Below are 22,194 nucleotides of genomic sequence, written 5' to 3' on the forward strand. Positions count from 1 at the left end.
AAGTCTATAAACTGGGGAATATAAAGCTCACCCCCTATTTTTCTCTGCCTATTTTTTGCAGCATGCATGTACAACTATTCCTGGTACTGAAAGAGGATGTACTTGTTCTGGGGTGCTCAGTTGCGTGCATTTGAAACCACAGCTCAAATAAAATTTTACTCAACCAACGGAGTAACAACAGGTAATTTCATGATGGGTTTTTATTTGGGGTAAGCATGTATCAATATTTGTGCAATATTATTAATCATTGCAATTAATTATTAATTTTTTAACTGTAATGTTTTTGGTTAAGTTGATTTATGTGTATGGAAACTGTACAGAGGATGAAAACATTTTCATGACCTGATTTTGACAGGAAGTGACTGTGAGACAAAGAAGTAAGCGCACAACTGAGCACAAATTTTTGTTCAAAGTTAAAAGAATCACATGAAATTTGTCAAATGAAACTACAAGCTACAATTTTCGCCAAAGAAGATGGAACAAAACATTGCGGATTTGCTTAAGGATGCTTTTTCAGGTAAGAATAATTAAATTGTCTGTTTTGTACAATTTGTGACACTTGCGAACTTATTCTGACTTCATTCTTAGAAAAAAGGTTCAATCTAAAAGCCTAAAGGGTTTTTCAGGCGAGCCCTTAAAGGTTCTATAAAGGATTCGACTACAGTGCGTCTCGATCAGAAGGAAATCCAATTAATGAACTGTTCAGAACGCTTTTTTTTCCTGAGTGTTTATGTAATCTAACTGTAATACTCACTGTATATATTTTGCGCAATTTTGTGTCTCCTTTAGATGTTGACATACATGTAGATTTTGAGCATCTACAATCAGATGAGGGCACTAACACATCTAAAACAGAGCTAGTTATGGATGAGGACATGGATGATGTGAACAGTGCAAGTAATCTCTGGACAACATCAGAGAAAGGCTCAGTTGAGACCTTCATTAACGTATATGAAAAGGAAGAAGGTGAAGCAAGCTCTGATACAAGTGAGAGTGAGTCAAGTAATTCATTCCCTATCGACACAGAGTCTCTATTTTGCCTTTCTCATGAAATAGATAATGATCAGGTTGTAAACACGATGATGACAGAAGCACAACAACTAAACTATACAGCTGGTGAGTGTACTGCAGAGGAAGGAAACATGCAAAGTGACTTAGCAGCAGGTGTTTCTACGCATGGACTAGTTACTGACTTAAACATATCAGGAGATGAAAAGGAGCTCCCAGAGGAAGAACACATGGAAACGTTTAACGTAGAATATAAGCCACAGAAATCACCTTCAATGTCCAGTGAGAGTGAAACACCAGAAGAGACGTCATCCGAATCAGATGAAGAATTACTTGAGAACTACAGCACAACAGAACAATCTCAGTGTGAATTTACTGGTAACAAGGATGAACTTTTTGTTGCAATGAGTCAAAATATTGCTGAAAAATACTATGACAGTGATGACATGAAAGAGTTTACAGAGGAAGACCAAGAACAGATCGAGGAAAGCCTTGCAGATTATCCCTCGGATTTTTCACACAGTGAAACCGAAGAGCCTGCTGAAAATGCTACAGCCCAGCCGTTCACCCTCATAGACATCAGTTCTAGTGACGATCACTTCACAGACAAGATGGAGGATTTGTCCAATGCAGAAAATGTAAACTTGCAAAACAAAGACAGTTGTGCCCTAGATCATAATTCTGGGATTAAGGACCTAGAGGTTGAGATGATCTCAGCAGACTTAGATCTGTCTTTCCAGAGAGGAAGCTTTGATGAAGAGGATGTCCAAGAATATTTACCAAATGATAGAAACACAGAGGAATATGCCAAGAATAAGGAGGATGCTGGAGCGCTAAGTGATCTTAATGATCAAGCAGACTATATCAGTGACAGTAGTAGTGATGATCACAGCACAAGCGAAGAAGAAACTCATTTTCTCCCATCATTAAAGCAGGAAGAGGAAAAGTCTCATATTACACAACATAACTCAACACAGGACATGGTGAGGGTGGATAATGATATTGATTATACATGTCCAGATACAGAGAATGGGGATGTTAACAGTCCTGAGCAACAATATGAGGGACATTTATCATTTTGTGATGTCAAGGAAAGAAGCTTCACAAACACAAGCTCTATTTCATATTATGAAGAATCCAATACAGAATCTACAGAATTACACCAAAGCACAGAGTCAGACAAAACAGACACAGCCATAAAAGACCATGACAAATCATCTTCAGAGTCTTCAGACAAAGTAGGGGATACCAAAAACATAATAAATGAGGTTTTGTGGTCCTCATCACTGCTGATGGATGAAGACAACCTGCGCTTAGATGAATATGACTGGGGCTTGACTGTTGAAGATTCATTTAAGATAAATTCAGGCGAAGGAGAAAATCAAGAGTACACAGAGGAAGATCTGGAGAAGTCTGATGATAATAAAAATCGGATCTGGGAGCTGGAGAAAACTAGAATTGAGGCGTTTTATAGATTCTATGGTGATCAGGCTGACCCAGAGGATACTGTGGGTAAGTGCTACAGGGAACACACTTCTGTTCTCCATGGTTGCCTTTCCAACATTGATAAAATTGTGAATGGACTGCAAGTAAGTGAGGCATTTTTACTCCTTTTACTCTCTTTAGGCAGGAACCATAAGGTTACCTTTCGATTGGAAAAGTATGATGAATCTTCTGAATATGATGATGAGTCTGACAGGTAATGATCTTTTACATTATTGCACCCATTATAGTGTAGTTGAGTGCGTTGAGTTGGTCAGTTTGCATGGTTATGGCATGCTCATTCCTCAAGGGTTCTTTGGATGGTGAGTGGTTCTAGTTTTCCCTCTGTAAAATCCTCTGTTGTTGCATTATACATATAACGTTTAAGGCTTCTCTCAGAGGAACAAACCAAAGAAACATTGATGATGCTTGGTGCTTGATTGAAACTTTTTTCTAAAAGAGACTGCATATCTACCTGATTGGCCTTGTTCCTCATCCCATAGCACCGAAGAGGAACTGGACTCAGATCTCAACACACCAGATCTCAACATATTGAAAAAAGAGGTATTCACCATAACTTGTCTACATAACTAGATTATAACCATGACACATGATAGTGGCATTTGCGAGTTCACGATCATGTTCGTATTGTAGTATCACAGTGAGTCAGATGACCCATTGGAGAAACCTTACTACCCTGAGAGGTCAAGGATGCAACCAAAGGAACAGCAGCCTGTGAGTGCAGCAGAGAAGCAGCATCCTCCGAGGAACAAGGTAAAAGTCAGTATTGTTGTGATTTGTTCAATATTGAACAAAGAATGAAAACAGTTTTAGCCTTTTCACTTTATTTGCACCCATTGTGTTTGCGGGAGAAAACTACTAATAAATGTGTAGCACCTTTTCAGATTGGAAAAACAATACTTTTTGTTTATTGTTTGTTAACCATTTTTGATCATCTTTTATGTAATGAATAAAATTGAGTCTGGTGGACAATGGAGTCTCGTGTTATAGGAAAATAAAGCTGTGATGCCTTACCACCCTAAAGTTGATTAGGTTCCTATAAGAGCACATCCTGTGTTTTATTCCTCTAATACCACAGCAATTTGCCAATGCTAACAATTGTTTTTTCATTTATTAAATAATGACACATCATACTTTTGTTCAATTTATAGTTGACTGTCCACTAAATAAGTTGGTTCCTGTTATACTTACAGTGCCCTCCACTAATATTGGCACCCTTAGTATATATGAGCAAAGAAGGCTGTGAAAAACTGTCTTTATCATTTAACCTTTTCATTTACTTTACATGATGCCATGTATCTTAATAAAATGTCCAGGTCTTCTGGCAGAAAAATAGACCCAAAACATTACAATGTTACCACCATATTTAACTGTGGGCATGAGATACTTTTCCATATGGCTACCTCTCTGTGTGCACCAAAACCACTTCTGGTGTTTATTGCCAAAAAGCTCTGTTTTGGTTTCATCTGACCATAGAACCCGATCCCAATTGAAGTTCCAGTAGTGTCTGGCAGACTGAAAAATGCTTGAGTTTGTTTTTGGATGAGAGTAGAGGCTTTTTTCTTAGAACCCTTCCAAACAACTTGTGGTAATGTAGGTGACTTCAGACTTCAGGATTTTCTGACCCCAAGACACAACTAACTTCTGCAATTCTCCAGCTGTGATCCTTGGAGATTTTCTGGCCACTCGAACCATCCACTTCACAGTGCGTTGAGACAATATAGACTGGAGATAGTCTATATATAGTCTATATATAGACAATATATGCTATTATTGCCCTGATGGTGGAAATAGGCATTTTCAATGCTTGTGCTATTTTCTTATAGCCACTTCACATTTTGTGAAGCTCAACAACCTTTTGCTGCACATCACAACTATATTCCTTGGTCTTACCCATTGTTATGAATAACTAAGGGAATTTGGCCTATGTGTTACCTCATATTTATACCCCTGTGATACAGGAAGTCATGGTTGAACAATTTCCTGTTCCTAGTCACCCAGGTGTACTAAAACTAATATAAAATATCAGTGGGAATATACTTTGAATATATTTTTCTCATATGAATTCATGGGGTATAATTGTTGCACACCTATATTTAACAAAGATTTTTTTTTTCAATAAACCTGTTTTTTTTCGCAATTTTTTGATATTTATGAGAGCATAGTATTTCTGTGAATTTTTTTAACAGAAGATCAAAAGGTTAAACAATAAAGACAAATTTTCACAGCCATCGTTGCTCATATTTATCAAGGGTACCAATATTAGTTGAGTGCACTGTACATTTTAAAAGCTATAAACAGTCATCCCCTCAATAGTCACTCTTAATTTCTCACTCTTTACACACGAGTTAATGAGACAACAAATGCAAACATATTACAGAGAAACGACAAAGTTCTGAAGACTATCCCGTGTCGGAAAACTTCTCTCAATTGAAAAAAAAACAAAACACTACCTGCAACAAGCTGACGCAGTTTTTTAAGGTTAGGTTCTGACACTGAAGACTCCTCCCAATAATGTTAAACAAATGTCTGCTCACAGAAAACTTGTAATATTCAACTTATAAAATATGTTGGAAGCACCTGTCAGAGCTGTGATTTTATAGAAAGTCAATCAATACCGTCTGACCAATCAGAATCACGAATTCAACAGTGCCATGGTATAAGGGTTTTTAACAAACAATGCAATAAATAAATCTTAAATGTTGAGCAGATAAACCACCTCCTGTATTAGTACACTATTTACATTCAAATAAGTTAATTATTCAATTTCTCATCAAACCTCTTCTCTATGTTTCTGTCCATCTATTCCAGTGTCTTGCTGTGCTAAAGTCCAGCTTAGCATTTGGCCTGCTGACAGCAATAGGCATCGTTTCATTCTGGTGGGCAACAGAAAATCTGGATTGGATTCACTGAATTCACACCTCATTGTTTCTGGTTAAGAAAACACAATAAGAATCAATTTTATACTCTTGGTGTAGGTGTAAATGTAGAATTAGGGGAATGAGATATTATAAGTGGCTTATTAATGTTTGTAAAATAGGCAGCAGGCAAAAGTCCATTTAAATCAGACCAACTTTATTTCTTGTAACGTTGCAGCCTTCTAACATGCTCTAGGAAAACCTTTTTAAATTATATAAAAAGAATTTTTTTTTTCTCTCTCATCATAACGTAACAACTCTTGGTCATTTTAGTTTGCCATCAGTTGGGGCATCAATGGAAAGATTCTAGTTGAAGGAAAGAATGTTTATATCATAGTGTTTTTTTTTTTCTACTGGCACAGAATCCTGTATTACCATTAAAGTCAAATTCCTCTAAACATGCCATGCAGTTAGTGTAATCACTTATTCTGGGACTGAAATATTTTGAGGGCTCTTTAATAAACCATAGTGCATCATTTGTCGTGCCATTACTAGGGAACCAAAATTCATTGCATGTGGATTGAAACTGTAATACTTTTCATAATGCTATACTGCAATTTCACTTGAACTCTCCTTATGTCTGAAAGCTTTGTCTTCTTTAAAGATTTACATGTATGATTAAGCTACTAATGATGCTTTTGCTTAAGAATGTGGAATGTTGTTGTAGATTAAAAGCTGCCAATCAAAAGTCTATGCTTGTTAACCACTATTTCTTACAGGTTTAAAAAAAATGTATTTATAACAATACATATAACAAGCTTAATTATATGATGATTAACCTTTGATGAGATATTAACCAGATTGGAATTTCCAAAGGAATGGTGATGCTTATGGATTTTCAAGATAATGATTATAATAACCATTTAATTGAATGTAAAATGTAAACATTTTTACCTGTAAAAACTCCTGTAAATGTATTAATAAAAATAAAATACATGCTAAGTTTATAAATGTATTGCAGATAGAAGTAAAAATGTGTAAATGTAGATCGTGCTCTGAAGTGCTCTCTCTCTTTCTGTATCTTTGGTTGGGATAATTTTTTTTTTTTTTTTTAAATAAAAGCATCAGTCCATTCCCATTAAATGTCACAGAAATTCATCCATGTTTGTTCATCATTACACTCTCTTATGTTATCTATAAAAGAAACAAAAGGAAAAATAAACTAAGAGCAAAAGCTGGCATACTATCATTAATTATTATTATGTATGTACAATCAATAAGTAAAGTGCTTCTAATATTGCCTTGGTAATAAGCATTGGTACCATAACTATACATAAATACATTAGTACAAACAAATGACCCATGAGATGAATAACTCATGCCAATACCTGCTTACATGAAAAACATTTTTTTTAAGTGTGCAAACGAGATAGATGTCTTGATTTGGGAGGCCACAAAGTATGTTCAATTTTTTTCGTTAAAGTCACTCTCGTGCCAAACTAATATTATTATTATGAACATGATATGGCCATACCAAATAACAAGTGTCCATTGAGTGGATCATGTTCATTGGGTTCTAAATGTGTTATTTTAGTCCTCATGCATTAATGACCACATTGGGTTCTTTGATTAAGTTTCTGTTGCTATTACCTACTCAGGATCTGGGCTCTTGTTGCAATTTGAAGGCTCACTTAGGCATTTTCTTCTACTTCAGACCTGGCCAGCCCCTGTCTCCGAATGCCAGATCCCCTGTAAATGATAGAGGTGAGGGAGCACCAGGTGTGTAAAGATCTGAGTCTGTGTCCGATTCCCCTTCAGCCAAGTAGGGTCTGATACGAGTACAGAAGGTCATTCCTCTTCCGCCTCCAAACAGTCCAAGATTCACTGGAGGAAGGAAATCCTCCTCCTTGGCTTGTGAGATGCTGAAGCCACTGAATGAGCGGTCTAACTCCTCATGGTCCACTGAAGGAATGGAGAGGGATGTGTCACTGTCAACGCCTGCGTTAGGCCGTGTGCGTCTGTGTCGCCTTTGGCCATCACTCTCATGTGATGGTGGAGGTGGGATGCGGTAAAGTGATGGGTCATCAGTGCCCGGTGATGCCCCACGGCTGTTATTCCAAAGAGGTACATTGAGCGGCTGCTCATTCTGCTGATGCCAGGATGTGGATGGGCGGCACATGCTGTTGGCGGGCGTCCCAGTCGGGCTGGGCTCTGGGCTCTTCTCTTCTTTTTCGTCCGGCACCTTCTCACTCTTGTCTTCTGGGCTGTGGTAAGGTGGTGCTGGATCAGCCATCTTGAAACCCAGCAAAGCCTCAGTTTCAGAGCGTGGAATACCCATGCGTGTGGTGTATACATTCACCAAGAAGTCTAGTTTGCGGTCCATCGCACCCACCTGCATGGCCAAAAGTTGTTCTCAGCTATTTGCTACACTCATATTTGGAAACTGGCCCCCTTTGTGCTATCACTAATATCACAACAACTAATATATGTGAAACGTGAAACATTCAATAATAAAAAAGGCCCTTACCTGTTTCTCCATCTTGAGAAATCGGCCCATCATGCTGGGGTCATTTTCCTGAGCAGTATCACTCTTGGGTTTCTCCTTATCCCCTGATGATACTCCCTTCCCCACTATCTGGTCCACCCTGATAATTCATGAAACAATCTCTTCTATCTAGAACTGAGATTCTGTGTATCTTCCTCACAGATATACAATGTGAAACAAATCCAAAGAAACAATACTGAATGGTCTTAATTATTAAAAATAAAAGGGATGCAAATGTTTAAGAATATGCACTGAATCATGCACTGGAAAAACTGTTGGTTATATGGAAGGCAATAATGATCCCTGGATGACTGCCTTTTTCTTTCTTTTTCCTTTCTTTCTTTTTTTTTTGAGAAAATGAGACATGCAAAATAGTGCTGCAGTGTTCACAATTTCATGCTCTCTATGTCACACACAACATCAGGGTTAGTGCCACAGTCTCTGCAAAAGCAAGATCAGAGAAAGTATTAAACCATGATTCTGCATTCCAATACTGTTTTCTTGTGCCCTCACGGTCCCTTTGCCTTTTCCGTTTGGCAGGGTGGGGTGGGATGGGAAATTTGTTTAGTTATCCTTAGGAATTAGGAATAGAGTCAGCTATAGACTTCAGGAGCGGAACTTGCCTAGAATGTATTGAGATTTTAACTCACTGGTGTACTGTAGCACAACCTAAATCTGTAGCTGCCATACCCAAATATGATACTGACAAAAGTCCATTTTTGACCAAAATCCTAAATAACATTGGGCTATTGCAGACATATCAGGTATATACATTTCAGGCTGTCACCAGTCTATGAAGATTTGTCTATGAAGATTTCAGATTACTGTGTAGTCTGAAGCATTAACATCAGTCAGTTTGAAATAATGAGAAAATGGCAAGGTTTATCTATGTGAGTATTTTCTTGGTCTTATTTAGTTATTCTCAATTTCCCCAGTCTAGTTGAAAGTTGACATACTTGGTTATTGAATAAACAAATTTATGTACAACATTATGCTTTTACTTACAAACTATTGGTTATAATTCATTAGTTTTTTTAAGAGTGCACACTTGCAAGAGGAGGATGAAATTATCGCACAATATAGCCTACTGTATATCTTGTATATATCTTGATTTAAGTTTTAGGTTTCTACGTAAAAAATGTAGTTGTTCTACACATTACATCATGCTTCAGATCTCTCACACCATGTTATCTCTTACATCTTATATATCTGGCTAGTGTGTGGACCATTTGTCTTTTTTTCAAAACAGCAAACAAAATGATGCATTAAACTATATATAAGTGTAAACTACATTAAAGCAGAAAATCTATATTTAAAAATATCTTTGATTTGAGGTGCATATGGGTCTTATTTGACCAAATATAAGTAAAAGTGCTGCGGCTCAAAAGTGGACAAGACACAAGGACAGGAAAAAATATGGGCCCAGGAATAGCGAGATAAGATCGACAATGAAGAAGGATCAGTAATAAGGTCTGAGACATATACAGAATGAAAAACAGATATGATCCATATCAGAATAATGAGATTCAAACATGAGCAAACTATAAGTAGAGACGACATTAGGTGTCAAAACAGGAAACAGAGACAGGAACTGACCTGTGGGTTCTACATATGGCAGAGGCTAATGCTATTAGCATTACAAGTTTGGAGAGAAGTACACAGCAAAGTCTACCAGTGTTGAAATAACACCCAGAATGTTGAATTTAACACCCTACTGTGTTTCTTTATGTTCAATTAGATACAACTGAAATGATAGTATTAAATCAACACTCAGGGAGTTAATGAAACACTGGGGATTTCGCCGTGTAGACATGGACCCACTTTAGAGCTAGGAAAAGAGATAGAAAACAGCAGTATTAATTCCAGCACAGCTCATAAAGCAAAGTGCTTAAAAGCTGTCAGTGGAACAGGTTCTCGGGGGGTAACCACTGTGAAGTATAGAAACGCAGCAGGGGATGTGTACAGTAGGATGGCAATGCAGCTAGTGTTTCAGTGGTGGGGAGTAGGTGTATCAGTACTGAAACAGGTGTCTAGTTGAGCAGCAATATCAACACACATAAGGCCAAGACAAACAGGTAAAGCACATGAGAGGCTACCCACATGCTCTTTAACTAGTCACAACCTGACACCATTTCAGCAGAGGAATAAGGTCCCAATCCAGACAGTCCTCTTACTGAAGGCTTCTTGGTGACCCCTGCTTTTGATGCTGGGTTTAAATGAGCATGTAAAAGGGCTGATAACCATCGCACTGTTTGGCACTCAGAGTTTCTATCCAAAGTTGCCATTCGTCCTCACTCAAGAGCTAACCATGTGAACCATAGGCTGGCACAGGAAGTAATGCTTAAGCTGCCAACACCATTTGCAGGAACAGAGTGTATGTGATACCATAAATCAAACAACAAAGGAGTAAAATAGAGCCTAACTACTATATTAGCCAGTAGAATAAAAACTGTAACTAACAGCTAATCACTAAAATGGAAGACCAAGATGATTGAAAAAGGTGTGTGGAATGTAAAGGCAATGGGAAGGCAAACTGAGAAGAGTCCATGGACTTGACTGCTAGATAGTTAGCAACTAGTAGTGAGTGGTGGCTCATCCATAAGGGCGGGTGGAGCAGAGCACCACCATACAGTATATATCAACCAAATGAACAAATGTTCTTTTTCATAAAGGAACTCATTCACAAGTCCAAATACTAAAAAACGAATCACTTCTTTTGAGTAACCAATGAGTTTTTGACAGATTTTTGACAAATGTTGTTTTTTGGCAGATATAAGTTCATGTTCCACTGATTTGCTCGCCATTCTAGATGTTGCACAAATATGAAGCACTCACTGTCTCATTTAGCTTCATAGAGTTTTTATTAGAACAGAACAGTTAAAGACAGGGTTGCCAGGGCCACAAATTTTACGCCAAATTGCGCTAAAATACTCGATTGCCGCAGAGATCTATAGCAAATATTCTGAATGAAATCGAATACAATTCTGCACAAAGGCACTTCTACTTAGACATCGACCGATATTGATTTTTTTTATAACTGATATGATTATTTGCATGTTTATGATTATTTGCATTTCCACCATTGAACTAAACAAACTGTTTAATTTATAACAATTTTGTCAATTTCACTTCCTTGTATACAAAACAAAACAAAACAAAAGTCTAATTTATACACCAAAATAATAAATAAAGAGTGCAAAAAATAAAGTGCACTGTTACTAAAGTGTTTTTTTTTTTTTTAAATAAAAGCTTCGATGAGGTACACTCCGTGAGATTTCCATTTCCATTTCTTAGCACCAAGCTGCTTAAACTACATATAAAGCATTTATGTAGCATATTTCATTTGTACATTAATGAATGTTATGGCGGTCCTGCACGCAATTCTCAAAACACCATTTATCGGTGGATCCGATATTGAAAAAACGATAACCACTTCTGTTAGCAAGACAGCTAACTATCAAGCTAGCTAGTTATCTAGGTGTTATAAAGGCAAGTGCATTCCACATACTCTTTGCAAGTGTCCACTCTGTCAAAGTTGGCACGGTCACATGGAAAATAATATTGCAATGCAGAGAGATCCACCCAACTGAGTGGTGATGTATTAACTATACTTAATGCCAGCCATGTCACTGGCAACACATTTGATATAATACCTGTAGGAAAAAAGTCTTTAAATAAGTGAGCAAATAAAGAATGTTCAAAAAAATATTACCTGGTACCATGCCTTATGATGCTTCATGCTTCACTGATTCTATTGTTAATGGTTGGCTTGATTTTCATTTTCAAATGCAAGAATGGCATGCATAAATGTATTAGTCCCCCACTATTTAGAGTATATGCTCACTGGTGTGAGTACAGAATTATTGGACAGCATTTACATGCTTTTGTAGCTTTTATAACAGCAATTTGGGCATGATTCAGAACATGATTCAGGTCATGCTATAAGAACAGGATACTGAACTACATTTATTGCAATTAATTTAGGAAAAAGCATTCAGATTAAAATCGTGACACTATGAATTGCAATGCTGTTCAATAATGGGCAAACTGCAAACTGTTTGTGGCTTTTGATTACGTACTTCTTATGGCGAGGGGTCGAAGGGGGTGGGGGGCCCACAATCAAATCTATCCTGCCAAAGTACATAGAGAAGAAATGGGGCAAAGCATCATGAAGCAACACATGGATACCAAACACAGTGCTCCATAGAGAACCAAGGACAAATAAGTGAGAATATATTCCATGCCCACATTTGTCATGACACACAGGCAATGGTTATTTGCTGTTGGAATATATTGTATATGTGTGGAACAATGATTTGATTTCACAACATATATTAATCTTATTTGAGAGAGAAACATGAGTCTTGACTCACATCAGAATTTTGGAATGTGAGACAAAAAGAAAAGAAAAGAATTGAAACTTTTTTTTTTAGGGTGCATGGGTGCTCAGAGATGAGTGAATGTGTCATGAGTATGACAGCTTTGAGCCACTATAGTCAAAGCATTGGGAGTGTTTAAATGCTAGAAAGATACAACATTGTGTAACCACCAGAGGGCACTGTACCTGATTACAGAAAATTCAAAAATTTAAAAGGCAAAATATTGTGTACAAAGAAAGCATGTGTAGAAGAAATCTGGAATTATTAACCCAGTTGTTATGTGAACGTAAATGCAGCTGTGGTTTGACATTGTTCTTGCCTGGACTGCAGGTTCTTGATGCGAGACAACATGTCCAGATGGCCTGCTGAATACTGCTCAATCACATCCATTACATCATATGGCCTCAAGCTCTCTTTAAACCTCCTCTTAGACACCAGGAAACGCATGATACTGAGAGCAAGACAAGCACATCTTCTCAGTTAAAACAGCAATATCAACAGAAGTGGCTTCATTAGATGTGACATTACTATAGAAGAGAAACAATTAGTATTACTTTGAGACCAATGATTTTTAAGATGATTACACTAGTTTAGAAACATGTAGAACAACAATCAATTTGCACAACCACTGAATTACAACAAAAAGGTTGTCCTTTTGTAAAGGGGTTAGGAAATATACAGTGCCCTCTGAAAGTATTGGAACAGCAAGGCCAATTCTTTTGTTTTTACTATACACTGAAGACATTTGGGTTGGAAATCAAAAGATGAATATACAATAGATCAGAAATTCAGCTGTTATTTCCTGATATTTACATCTAGATGCCACTTAGAACTTGCCATCTTTGGAGAGCAAAAGTATTACAACAGATAAGAACAACCTTATAGTTAATTGAAGTAAATACACTTAATATTTGGTTGCATATCCCTTGCTTGCAGTAACTTCATCAAACGAACGACCCACTGACATCACCAAACTGTTGCATTCCTCTTTCGTGATGCTTTCCCAGGCTTTTACTGCAGCTAATTTCAGTTTTTGTCTGTTTTGGTGGGTTTCACCCTTCAGTTTCCTCTTCAGGAGGTGAAATACATGCTCAACTGGGTTAAGATCAGGTGATTGACTTGATCAGTGTAAAACCTTTCACTTTTTTCTCCTGATGAAGTCATTTGATGTGTTGTGGATCATTGTCTTGCTACATGATGAAGTTCCTCCCAGTTACATTGTATGAATTTCTCAGAAAATTGGCAGACATAATGTTTCTGTAGACTTCTGAATTTATTCATTCCAGAAGCAGCCATGCAAGCCATATCCATTTCATCACCCCCACCATGCTTGACCAATGAGCATGTACTGTATGTTTTGGATCATGGGCAGATCCTTTCTTTCTCCCATTTTGGCCTTTCCATCACTTGATGGAGGTTAATCTTAGCTCCAGAACGTTTGTGGCTCATTTCTGTATTTCTTAGCGAATTCCAATCTGGCCTTCTGATTCTTACTGCTTATGAGTTGTTTGCATCTTGAGGTATGGCCTCTATATTTTTGCTCTTGATGTCTTCTTCAAACGGTGGATTGTGATACCTTAACCCCTGCCCTGTGGAGGTTGTTGGTGATGTCACTGATTTTGTTTTTTGGTTTTTCTTCACAGCTCTCACAATGTTTTTTTGTCATCAACTGCTGTTGTTTTCCATGGTTTGATGTTTAGTTGGTTTTTTTTTTCTTTTTCGGGACATCTCAAATTGTTGTATTGGCTATGTCCGACACTTGGTTCTGATCGATCTTCTTTTTTTTTCTCCTCAAGTTCAAAATGGCTTGCTTTTATCCCATAGACGGCTCTCTGGTCTTCATGTTGGTTTATCCTTTTTAACAACAAATGCAGTCTTCACAGGTGAAACCCAGGGCTTAAACTAAGATGAGACATTCAGAGCTATTAATTGTTAAAAAAAAAATCTATGTAACAGGACACATCTGGGCAACAAGATGCACCTGTCTGTCATGTTGCAATATTTTTTGATCAGTTTAAAAATGGGTGGGTTCAAACAAAATGTGCCAGGTTCTAGGTTGTTCAACACATCTAGATGTACAGGTGCATCTAAAAAAAATTTAATATCGTGTTAAAGTCGTTTTTCCCCCCTGTAATTTAATTCAAAAAGTGGAACTTTCATATATTCTAGATTCATTACACATAAAGTGAAATATTTTAAGCATATTTTTTGTTTGTTTTAATCTTGATGATTACAGCTTACAGCTCACAGAAATAAAAAAATCCAGTATCTCAAAATATTATAATAAATTCTGATCTATTGTCTCATGTTCACCTTTTGATCTCAAACCCAAATGTCCTCAGTGTATAGCAAAAAAAAAAAAATGGCCTTGCTGTTCCAATACTTTTGGAGGGAACTGTATATTGCATTGTATTGTCTTATATTTATTCAAACTGATATTTACTTTTGTCAAGGTCTCTCTTTAATGTGCAAAACATCTTAATTCATGTTTTATCCTGCTTAAAGTGGTCTAATATCTCATTTTAAAAATTAGAAGCTGGTCCATAATAAAGAGTCAAGTAACTGTAAGTCTAAGCAAATTGACATCAAGTCCAAGAACAATGATGTAATACAGATAGATTATTTAATAACCTGGTGACTGAAAACCTTCACAAACATTTTCAAAAGACAGTCCATGTGGCCGTCTCCTACCAGATTGCCCTTATGGTGGCTTTCAGTGCAGGAGACATATCTTGCAGAAATTCATATGTTCTATCATCGCCAAAGTCCTCAGGAAGACTCGCTTCTATAACACACATCCACAAATTCTCTTATAAACTAAAATAATGTTTCTCATATATCTATCAGGCTTTCCACAAGAGCAGTGATCCAGTTAGAACATTCCAGTGGCAATAATCTCGATCTTAAAAACACAAATGCTCAAGAGCATAATCAAGCCAAGTTATTACTTGGTAGCTCCGTATATTGTATAATTATCTTTTAGGTGTTACTATCTTTTTTAGCAGAAAATTTAGACAGGCTTCATTGTTCTCATCCTAAGATTTAATTGCATTATTAACCATGCATAAAACACTTACCTGACACACTGAATATTAAACCGCACTGTGCACATAAAAAGACTCACAGCAAGACATATTTGAACTCTAGCGAGTACTACGCTTCGCTGGCTGGCGTGTTAAGATGGTAGAAAATGTAACAGGAATATTTTTATGTCATATGAATTAAGATATTAATATGAGTCATATGAATCATATGGTATGAGTCATATGAATTATACAACCAATTCAAATGACATAAAATAGTCAGTGATTCTTTGATGAAATCACTGAATATTGTAAACAACCATTTTTTGTGTCCTCCAAAAGCATAGAAAAATCCTCATGCAGGTAAATGCAAAGAATTTGGGTGGGGGAAAAGAGCAAAATGACAAAAATATATTTGTTTGCAACACATTCAGTCATAAAAAATTCATCACAAAATCTATTATTGCTTTTGATATCTTGCGATACCCAAAAAAAAGACATAATCATTAAAATAACTGATGATGAATAATTCAGCAGATATGCATATTCAGGCATTTAAGATATTGCTTCACTACCAGGATAGGCCTTTAGTAACCTCTGTTGGTGAGACGCAGGACTCAGCAAAGTTTATGACAGAGGGTGTTGCATGGAAAGCAAATCTTGTTAAGGCAAGCTGCAACTCAGTAATTAAAAAGCCATTTTTAGACATGCACTCTTTTTCTTCTGTAGCTGCTCCTAGCTGAGCTTGTGTTATTGTGGCTTAAAGTAAAAGCGCAACCCTAAAAAACATGATTTGTCTTACTGATCAACCCCTCAATTGCTGCCAAAATGTGGAGAGAGAGAAATGGGAAAGAAATGGTTAAAAGTTTCAGATGAAAATGGTTTAAAGAACCACATGTCAATCACAAGTTGCAGACATTAGGTGGCTAATTATTGCACTTTATGAATGGACCCATCATGATTAAATGATGCCATGGCTTTGATGCTGAAAGTGGGCCACATTTTCAAAACTAATCATTTTCATCTACAAATGTAGAAGTCTATTAACTACCCAAAACATTTATGTTCGAGGCAGTAATTGACTAATAAAGCAGTTGCAGTTACTACATATATATATACATATATTTTTTAACAGCAAACTGCAATGTCATCTTGATGCTTTCTGGATCATATTTCTGGATCACAGCCTAACCTGGAGAACTCTTCGTTCCGAAGTCTTCATCCTGCATCTCAATCAGCACTTTTTTCAGTGAAGAGAAATGAGAAAGGAAGCGATGAGAGTGTAGACTGTAAGCAGGAAGAAATGAAATATAAAATCTCTCTCTTTTTTTTTTTTTTTTTTAAAGCTGATCACAGCATGGCATGAAGATGCAAAGAAACTAGCTAGTGGAGGAGAACTATTCAAATTCCTGTGCATAACCTATGGATCAGTACAGTCAATGAAAATTTGCATGTTATGGAAATAATTATCCCTCAATTTTTTATATAACCTATGCTAATCAGTAGACTATATCTGACACCATCTTTTGGACATGACAGATCTGGGAAAAGGCTATGACAGCTGGTTCTGTGCCAGTCAATACAACCTGTTCTTATTACACACATGGTCCTCACATTAAAGAGCAAAACTCAAACTGAAACACAAGGAGTAATTATAGGTGTGTGTGAATGTGTGTTTGCCTGCAGGAGTTACTGTGTGTATATATATAAAAAGAAAAACAATTCTGACCTTCTGAGGTCCGACCCTCTTTCATCTTAAAGGAGCGTTTACGCTCAGTGAAGCTCCAGCTCTTTGGCACTTTGCTAGGACTTTCTGCCGCTCCCTCATCTGCTCCAGGTGATTTGGTCTCCTTTCCCCCTGCACTCTTTGAGGGGCTGGGGAATGCTTTCTCTTTTATGCTTGACTTACGGCTGTGCATGAAGCATTTTGGGGGTTGTACGAGTGAAACAGAAGCAAAGGAATAATCAAATCATTATTTATATGTATTGATAATATACATGACAACACACTGCTGAATTGACACATACTCCTGTGAAACAAATAGAGTGTCTAACATTCTGTTTTCTGGAAATATGATTCATTTCATTCATTTTCAATGATCAATTTCCATTTTAGAAGGACATTTAGTTGTAGTTTAACTATTGCTCAGTGACAAAATCTGCAATTTTGGACACCAGTGTCAAGATTCATATTACTTCATGATATATTAATACAATAACAAAATCGTTTTCTTTATATACGTAACAATAAAACCATTTTCATTAAGACATGATATACCAAATGGCAATGGACATAAGTCATTTTCAATTCACTTTGGATAACTACTTCCATATAGTTTTTTTTTTCATTATAAATATCACACAAAAACAATAAACAAGTAATGCATCCCATCATTTACACCATGCAATCTACAGTCCCCTCATGCTGCCACAGCCATGTATAATGCACTGGAAAAACAGCAGAAAAGAAGTCATGCATGTTATAGCATGCTGAAAGTGTTTGTATGCAGAGCATGCTGAAAGTGTGTGCTCTACTGTCTTCATATTAGATTGCATAAACATTGTATGTTAGGTTGCTTAAGAAATAATAGGCATTATATAAAAGAAAACAAAAAATCAGTCTAAAATATAATCTAATATCTTAGACACTGATCAGGTGCAAGATTGTCAAGCTTGCCTTAAATTACCACTCAAATTTGATTTGTGCCAAGTATTTTCAGAAACTAAGAGAAACCGTGAGGAAAGCTTTGTGCAGATCCTGGAATGCCAAAGATGATATCACAGAAATAGGTTTGATTTTATGGTTTTATTGATTTGTAAAATGAAATACTGTTGTTTTTTGGTTTGTTGTTGTGGCAGCAACTGTCAAATAATTCTCAATTCAAATGTCATTTGGACATGATAAATACAGATGAAGCTGTGTCATTCATTGCATGCTGCATATTGCAGTGAGATTGCTAGTTTATGAAAAAGCTTGCTGTAATGGCAAAATGGTAGGCTACATGGTCTGATGACACAGACACTATCTGTATTTTCCACAGCTCTGAGCATTTTATTCCAAAGAGAAAGAACTTCCCAATAGAGGTTTTGTCTAATGGTGGGACTGAAGGCAATTTCCTAAGTGGTTAATGTTTAAATGATTGTTGGTAATTACATTTTACACGTAACTAGGCCTACACATAATTCACAAAACCCCATTGGGCAACTTTCAAGCTGTTGAAAGGTCTCTTGAAATGGTCAGGCTGTGCTACAAGCATCTCTCTTGCAATTTCTCTCTCTGTCTATCTGGCTATCCTTCCATCCTTCTAACACACCCTCTCTCCCACTCTGTCTTCACTCAAAGCTAAACGTCTGGTCTTCATAGTGATCATAGTTGACATATCAGAGAAGAGTCTACTGACAACAACACAACCAGTGAAATGTGAAAAACTGGGTGTTAAAATGCATTGAACTACTTTATAGTTTTTATCCAAAAAGCGGCACTTGACATTTTTATATTACGGAGAATAAATTGAAGGAACATATTTGGAAACAGGGTCAGAAATGAGAAATTATAAACAGGGAAAAGACACAGATCCAAGTGCTGGAGTAAAATCCGGGCGTGCAGATGTTAGTATCTGTGTGCTACGGTACCTATTGCTTCTCGGGCAACACCCACAGAGGGGGTCTTTGTGTGAAATCTCACTACTGCAAGTGTGGTTCAGTGGGTGGTGAGAGACACAAGAGATTGTACAAGGAATTGTCAAAATGGTGGAGGCCATAATTAAGAGATAAATTATTGAGAAGACAATTCAATTTTGAAATATGCTTTGAAATATTACAGTACAGTATTTTACAAGGTACTCACTTGTCAAAAGTATACAGCTCAAGTATAAATTTAGGAACTTAATTAACCTTTGTAAACTTTATAACACGTTATTGATATACGATGTTAAATGTGTTGTACTAGAGTCTTTACCTTGTAAATATATGAAGCAGTACTGTATTATAAAGCGCTACTGAAGTGAATATAATTTTTTGAATCACAGACATCCAGAGAGAAATGCATGGACTTTGCATTCCTACGAAGAATAATGCTGGTGCATGGAACTCCCAAAAAATCTGCCACATCAATGATCTTTGTAATGTATGGTTTTTGGAAATCGACATTCAAAAATCCATGAAAACTTTAGCTATTTAACCAACCTGGGAGAAGCTTCAGGCTGTGAGTCCTTCCTTTGGTTTAAAAAAGAGAGAGAGAGAATAGACAGACATGGACAATAAATTATGAGATAGCATTAATAAAGTATTGAATGGTTAAGGAATTGTGACTAACGCAAAACTCATATTGAAAATAACAACAAATTCACTAACTAAAAATGGACTCCCATGTCTCCTGTATACTGCTGGCACAAAATAAAATTTGGAAGAAATCCATTTAAGATTAATAGAGAAGTGTCACTCCAACCTGAATCCAGACTTGCCCTTCAGACTGCGCAAGAGGTCCAGCTGATTGAGAGGAGGGATCAGTCTGAGGAAATAGGTTCACAGAAAACACACTTATTATTGAAAAATTAGCATTAGTTATAAACCCTTTTTATTTCCATTTTGAATTTTTTTCATTACAGATGACTTATAGGCAAACTAAATATAATACACTATACACTATCAGTCAGAATTTCTGACACAGCTGCTCATAGAAGGTTTTATTTTCTATTTATTTGCTTGTTTGTTTAACTATTTTATATTACTTTATAACAATAATGCAGATATTAGAATAATAAAGAAGAGTACAGTGTACTTTTTGGTTATTCTATTTATGTGCAAAAAAAAACAGTACACAGAAAAAAAAAAGAATATATATATATATATATATATATATATATATATATATATATATATATATATATATATATAAACACTAACGGTTATTTGATTATTATTGAAAAATTCAGACAGAAGAAGTTAAACACAAACAGATTTTTTTTAATGGTCAGAAATAGTAGATACACAATTCAAAAGCAACTCATATTTCTTTTGCTTCTGTGTATATCACAAAATAAAATCATAAATGACCTCAAACAGAAAAAGCATCCCTTAAATCAGTCGTTGCAGATAAGAGTGTAAATCATTAAGTTAAATCCAGTCAATACACATATGCCCTGCTTTTAGCTAGCCTTAGATATAGCTTTTGAATGATATTCTGAAATGATCATAGAGAATTGTGAAGAGGATTGTACTGCATAAAAATATCAGAGATTATGACATATGATCTTGGTGAAGCAAAAAGATTCTGAGCTGAGCATAACTTAACTTGACTCTCCAACACACGGTAAGCAAATCTATAAATGAGGCCTGGACCTGGGAGACCAAGCTACCTCTGAACTGAACGAATTAATGTCAATAATATATTTAGCTCTTTTGGGTGGTGGGATCTGAAAACAAAGATAATAAACCATAAACATAAGTCACTTTTGATTTTGGTATCTGATATTTTTGGCAATAAAAAAAATATATATATATATATATCGACTTATTCATTTCTTTTGCCTAGATTTTAAACAATAATCATAAAACAATTTATGTTTTTTTTTGTTTTGTTTTTTCTGTTACTAAGAGAGAAAAATTACACTTAGCATCAAAATGCCTTTAAGACAATGACAAATATGTAGTCAATCCAGTGTCTCCAGACTTTTGGCTGGTACTGTATGTAATTTAAAGTCCTTATAGTAAAATATGTCCACTTGGTGGCCATCTTGGCATTTTTCCCAGGCAGGTATTTTCAATCATACAAGACTAGGCTCCTATCTGCTTGAATGGGGCAAGACCCATAAACCTGAATCAGACTGACAAGGTGGTCTTTCAGAAACTGATTTGAAATGGCGTTAAAATGTTGTAAGTAATATGTGGTGTTCGGCTCTGATAACATGCACAAAAAAAAGGAAAGGAAAAAAACAGGTTAATCACAACTTGAGCAAAGTGTCTTGTATCTGTGCATGCATCACTTTAAGAATCTGATATTATTTCCATGGTTTTTCACTAGAGACCTGATTATTACTGAACATTAAATGCTGCCCCATGCTGCCCCAATGCCCCATTCATATATCAAGGAGTGGCCTATCTCTGATCATATTATTTCTGTAATCAATGTTAGAGAGGCTGCTATAGCTTCAGCCACCAATGGAGTCCTACAACCTCCATCCAGCCTTTCAAACCTTTTTCCTTTCAAGGATATTGATATGATATCATTATGTGGCATCGTGATTCAGAAAGGTCTGTTGTGGGTGCAGGCTTTGTGCACTTACACACCTGATTCTTGATGTTGAAATTGTAGACTTAGCAAGATATGCTCAATCTACAAGGGTTCAATTTAATCAATCTGCTCCCACAATGGTGCTTTTTCAACAAGAAATTGCAGCCTGGTCCGCTCACTTTTATAACTGCCTATCTCATCTTACAGTCACTGCAGCCACTACAGTATGTCTGTAGATAGCGATGCAACTAAGCAGGAAAGTATGAAGCTAAGTTCTAAGTATGAAGCTAAAATAAGGTGAATTCAAAGAGGTGTTTAGGAAATCCAGAGAATGCGCCCTATCTCTGCTCAGACCCTATGACTATGCCATAAACCTGCCCTCACACTGCCCTCAACCTTGATCACACTCCACGTTACTAACTGCCACAGAAAATAAAGCCATAGAAGAATACAACTCTGTGGCTTTGCAGAAAGGCTACATCAGACTTGGTGTCTGCAGTCTTCGTGTTTGTACAGAAGCAGGGAAGAGGTCACCACTCCTGAATTGATTATTGTGTGCTGAACCAAAACAGCAGTATAATATAGTTACCCACTCTGTCTGGTGCCTTCAGCTCTGGAACAACTCAAAAGAGCTACAGTCTTACTG

At 36.5% G+C, this 22,194-nt stretch overlaps 2 protein-coding genes across 6 annotated transcripts in view; one reads left to right on the plus strand and one right to left on the minus strand.

Moving 5' to 3' along the window:
* Window positions 1-68: 68 nt before the first annotated feature.
* si:dkey-183p4.10 (dentin sialophosphoprotein) lies at window positions 69-6,415 on the plus strand. Of its 4 annotated transcripts, XM_053680331.1 has the most exons (8): window positions 124-209; window positions 356-517; window positions 790-966; window positions 1,057-2,520; window positions 2,635-2,707; window positions 2,994-3,054; window positions 3,145-3,270; window positions 5,323-6,415. In XM_053680331.1, the coding sequence occupies exons 2-8, from the start codon at window positions 475-477 to the stop codon at window positions 5,422-5,424; spliced, it is 2,046 nt and encodes a 681-aa protein (XP_053536306.1). In that variant the 5' UTR covers window positions 124-209; window positions 356-474; the 3' UTR covers window positions 5,425-6,415. The 4 variants fall into 4 exon arrangements, with proteins under 4 accessions (XP_017324323.1, XP_053536306.1, XP_017324322.1 ...); XM_017468834.3 differs by having other exon boundaries at window positions 69-181; window positions 790-2,520; XM_017468833.3 differs by having other exon boundaries at window positions 790-2,520.
* kcnq2a (potassium voltage-gated channel, KQT-like subfamily, member 2a) overlaps window positions 5,832-22,194 on the minus strand; it is a 35,756-nt gene continuing 19,393 nt past the window's right edge. The window contains exons 9-18 of one of the 2 annotated variants that reach the window (XM_053680333.1): window positions 19,764-19,826; window positions 19,502-19,531; window positions 18,950-19,003; window positions 17,037-17,227; window positions 16,509-16,556; window positions 16,119-16,136; window positions 14,985-15,078; window positions 12,613-12,744; window positions 7,897-8,014; window positions 5,832-7,761 (exon numbers count right to left, since the gene is read on the minus strand). In XM_053680333.1, coding sequence (XP_053536308.1) covers window positions 7,075-7,761; window positions 7,897-8,014; window positions 12,613-12,744; window positions 14,985-15,078; window positions 16,119-16,136; window positions 16,509-16,556; window positions 17,037-17,227; window positions 18,950-19,003; window positions 19,502-19,531; window positions 19,764-19,826 — 1,435 coding nt within the window. In that variant the 3' untranslated portion in view covers window positions 5,832-7,074. Of the gene's footprint in view, window positions 7,762-7,896; window positions 8,015-12,101; window positions 12,745-14,984; window positions 15,079-16,118; window positions 16,137-16,508; window positions 16,557-17,036; window positions 17,228-18,949; window positions 19,004-19,501; window positions 19,532-19,763; window positions 19,827-22,194 lie in introns of those variants that run through there. The other variant, XM_053680332.1, reaches the window with a different exon arrangement.

The sequence above is a fragment of the Ictalurus punctatus genome, chromosome 5, assembly GCF_001660625.3.
Source record: "Ictalurus punctatus breed USDA103 chromosome 5, Coco_2.0, whole genome shotgun sequence".
NCBI lineage: Eukaryota > Metazoa > Chordata > Actinopteri > Siluriformes > Ictaluridae > Ictalurus > Ictalurus punctatus.

Excerpts from the sequence above, each read along its gene's own strand:
- si:dkey-183p4.10 (XM_017468834.3), top strand. The coding sequence starts at position 475 with ATGGAACAAAACATTGCGGATTTGCTTAAGGATGCTTTTTCAG. Across the intron at positions 2,521-2,634 it reads TGACCCAGAGGATACTGTGG|GCAGGAACCATAAGGTTACC; the intron begins GTAAGTGCTACA and ends TACTCTCTTTAG. Across the intron at positions 3,271-5,322 it reads CTCCGAGGAACAAGGTAAAA|TGTCTTGCTGTGCTAAAGTC; the intron begins GTCAGTATTGTT and ends CATCTATTCCAG.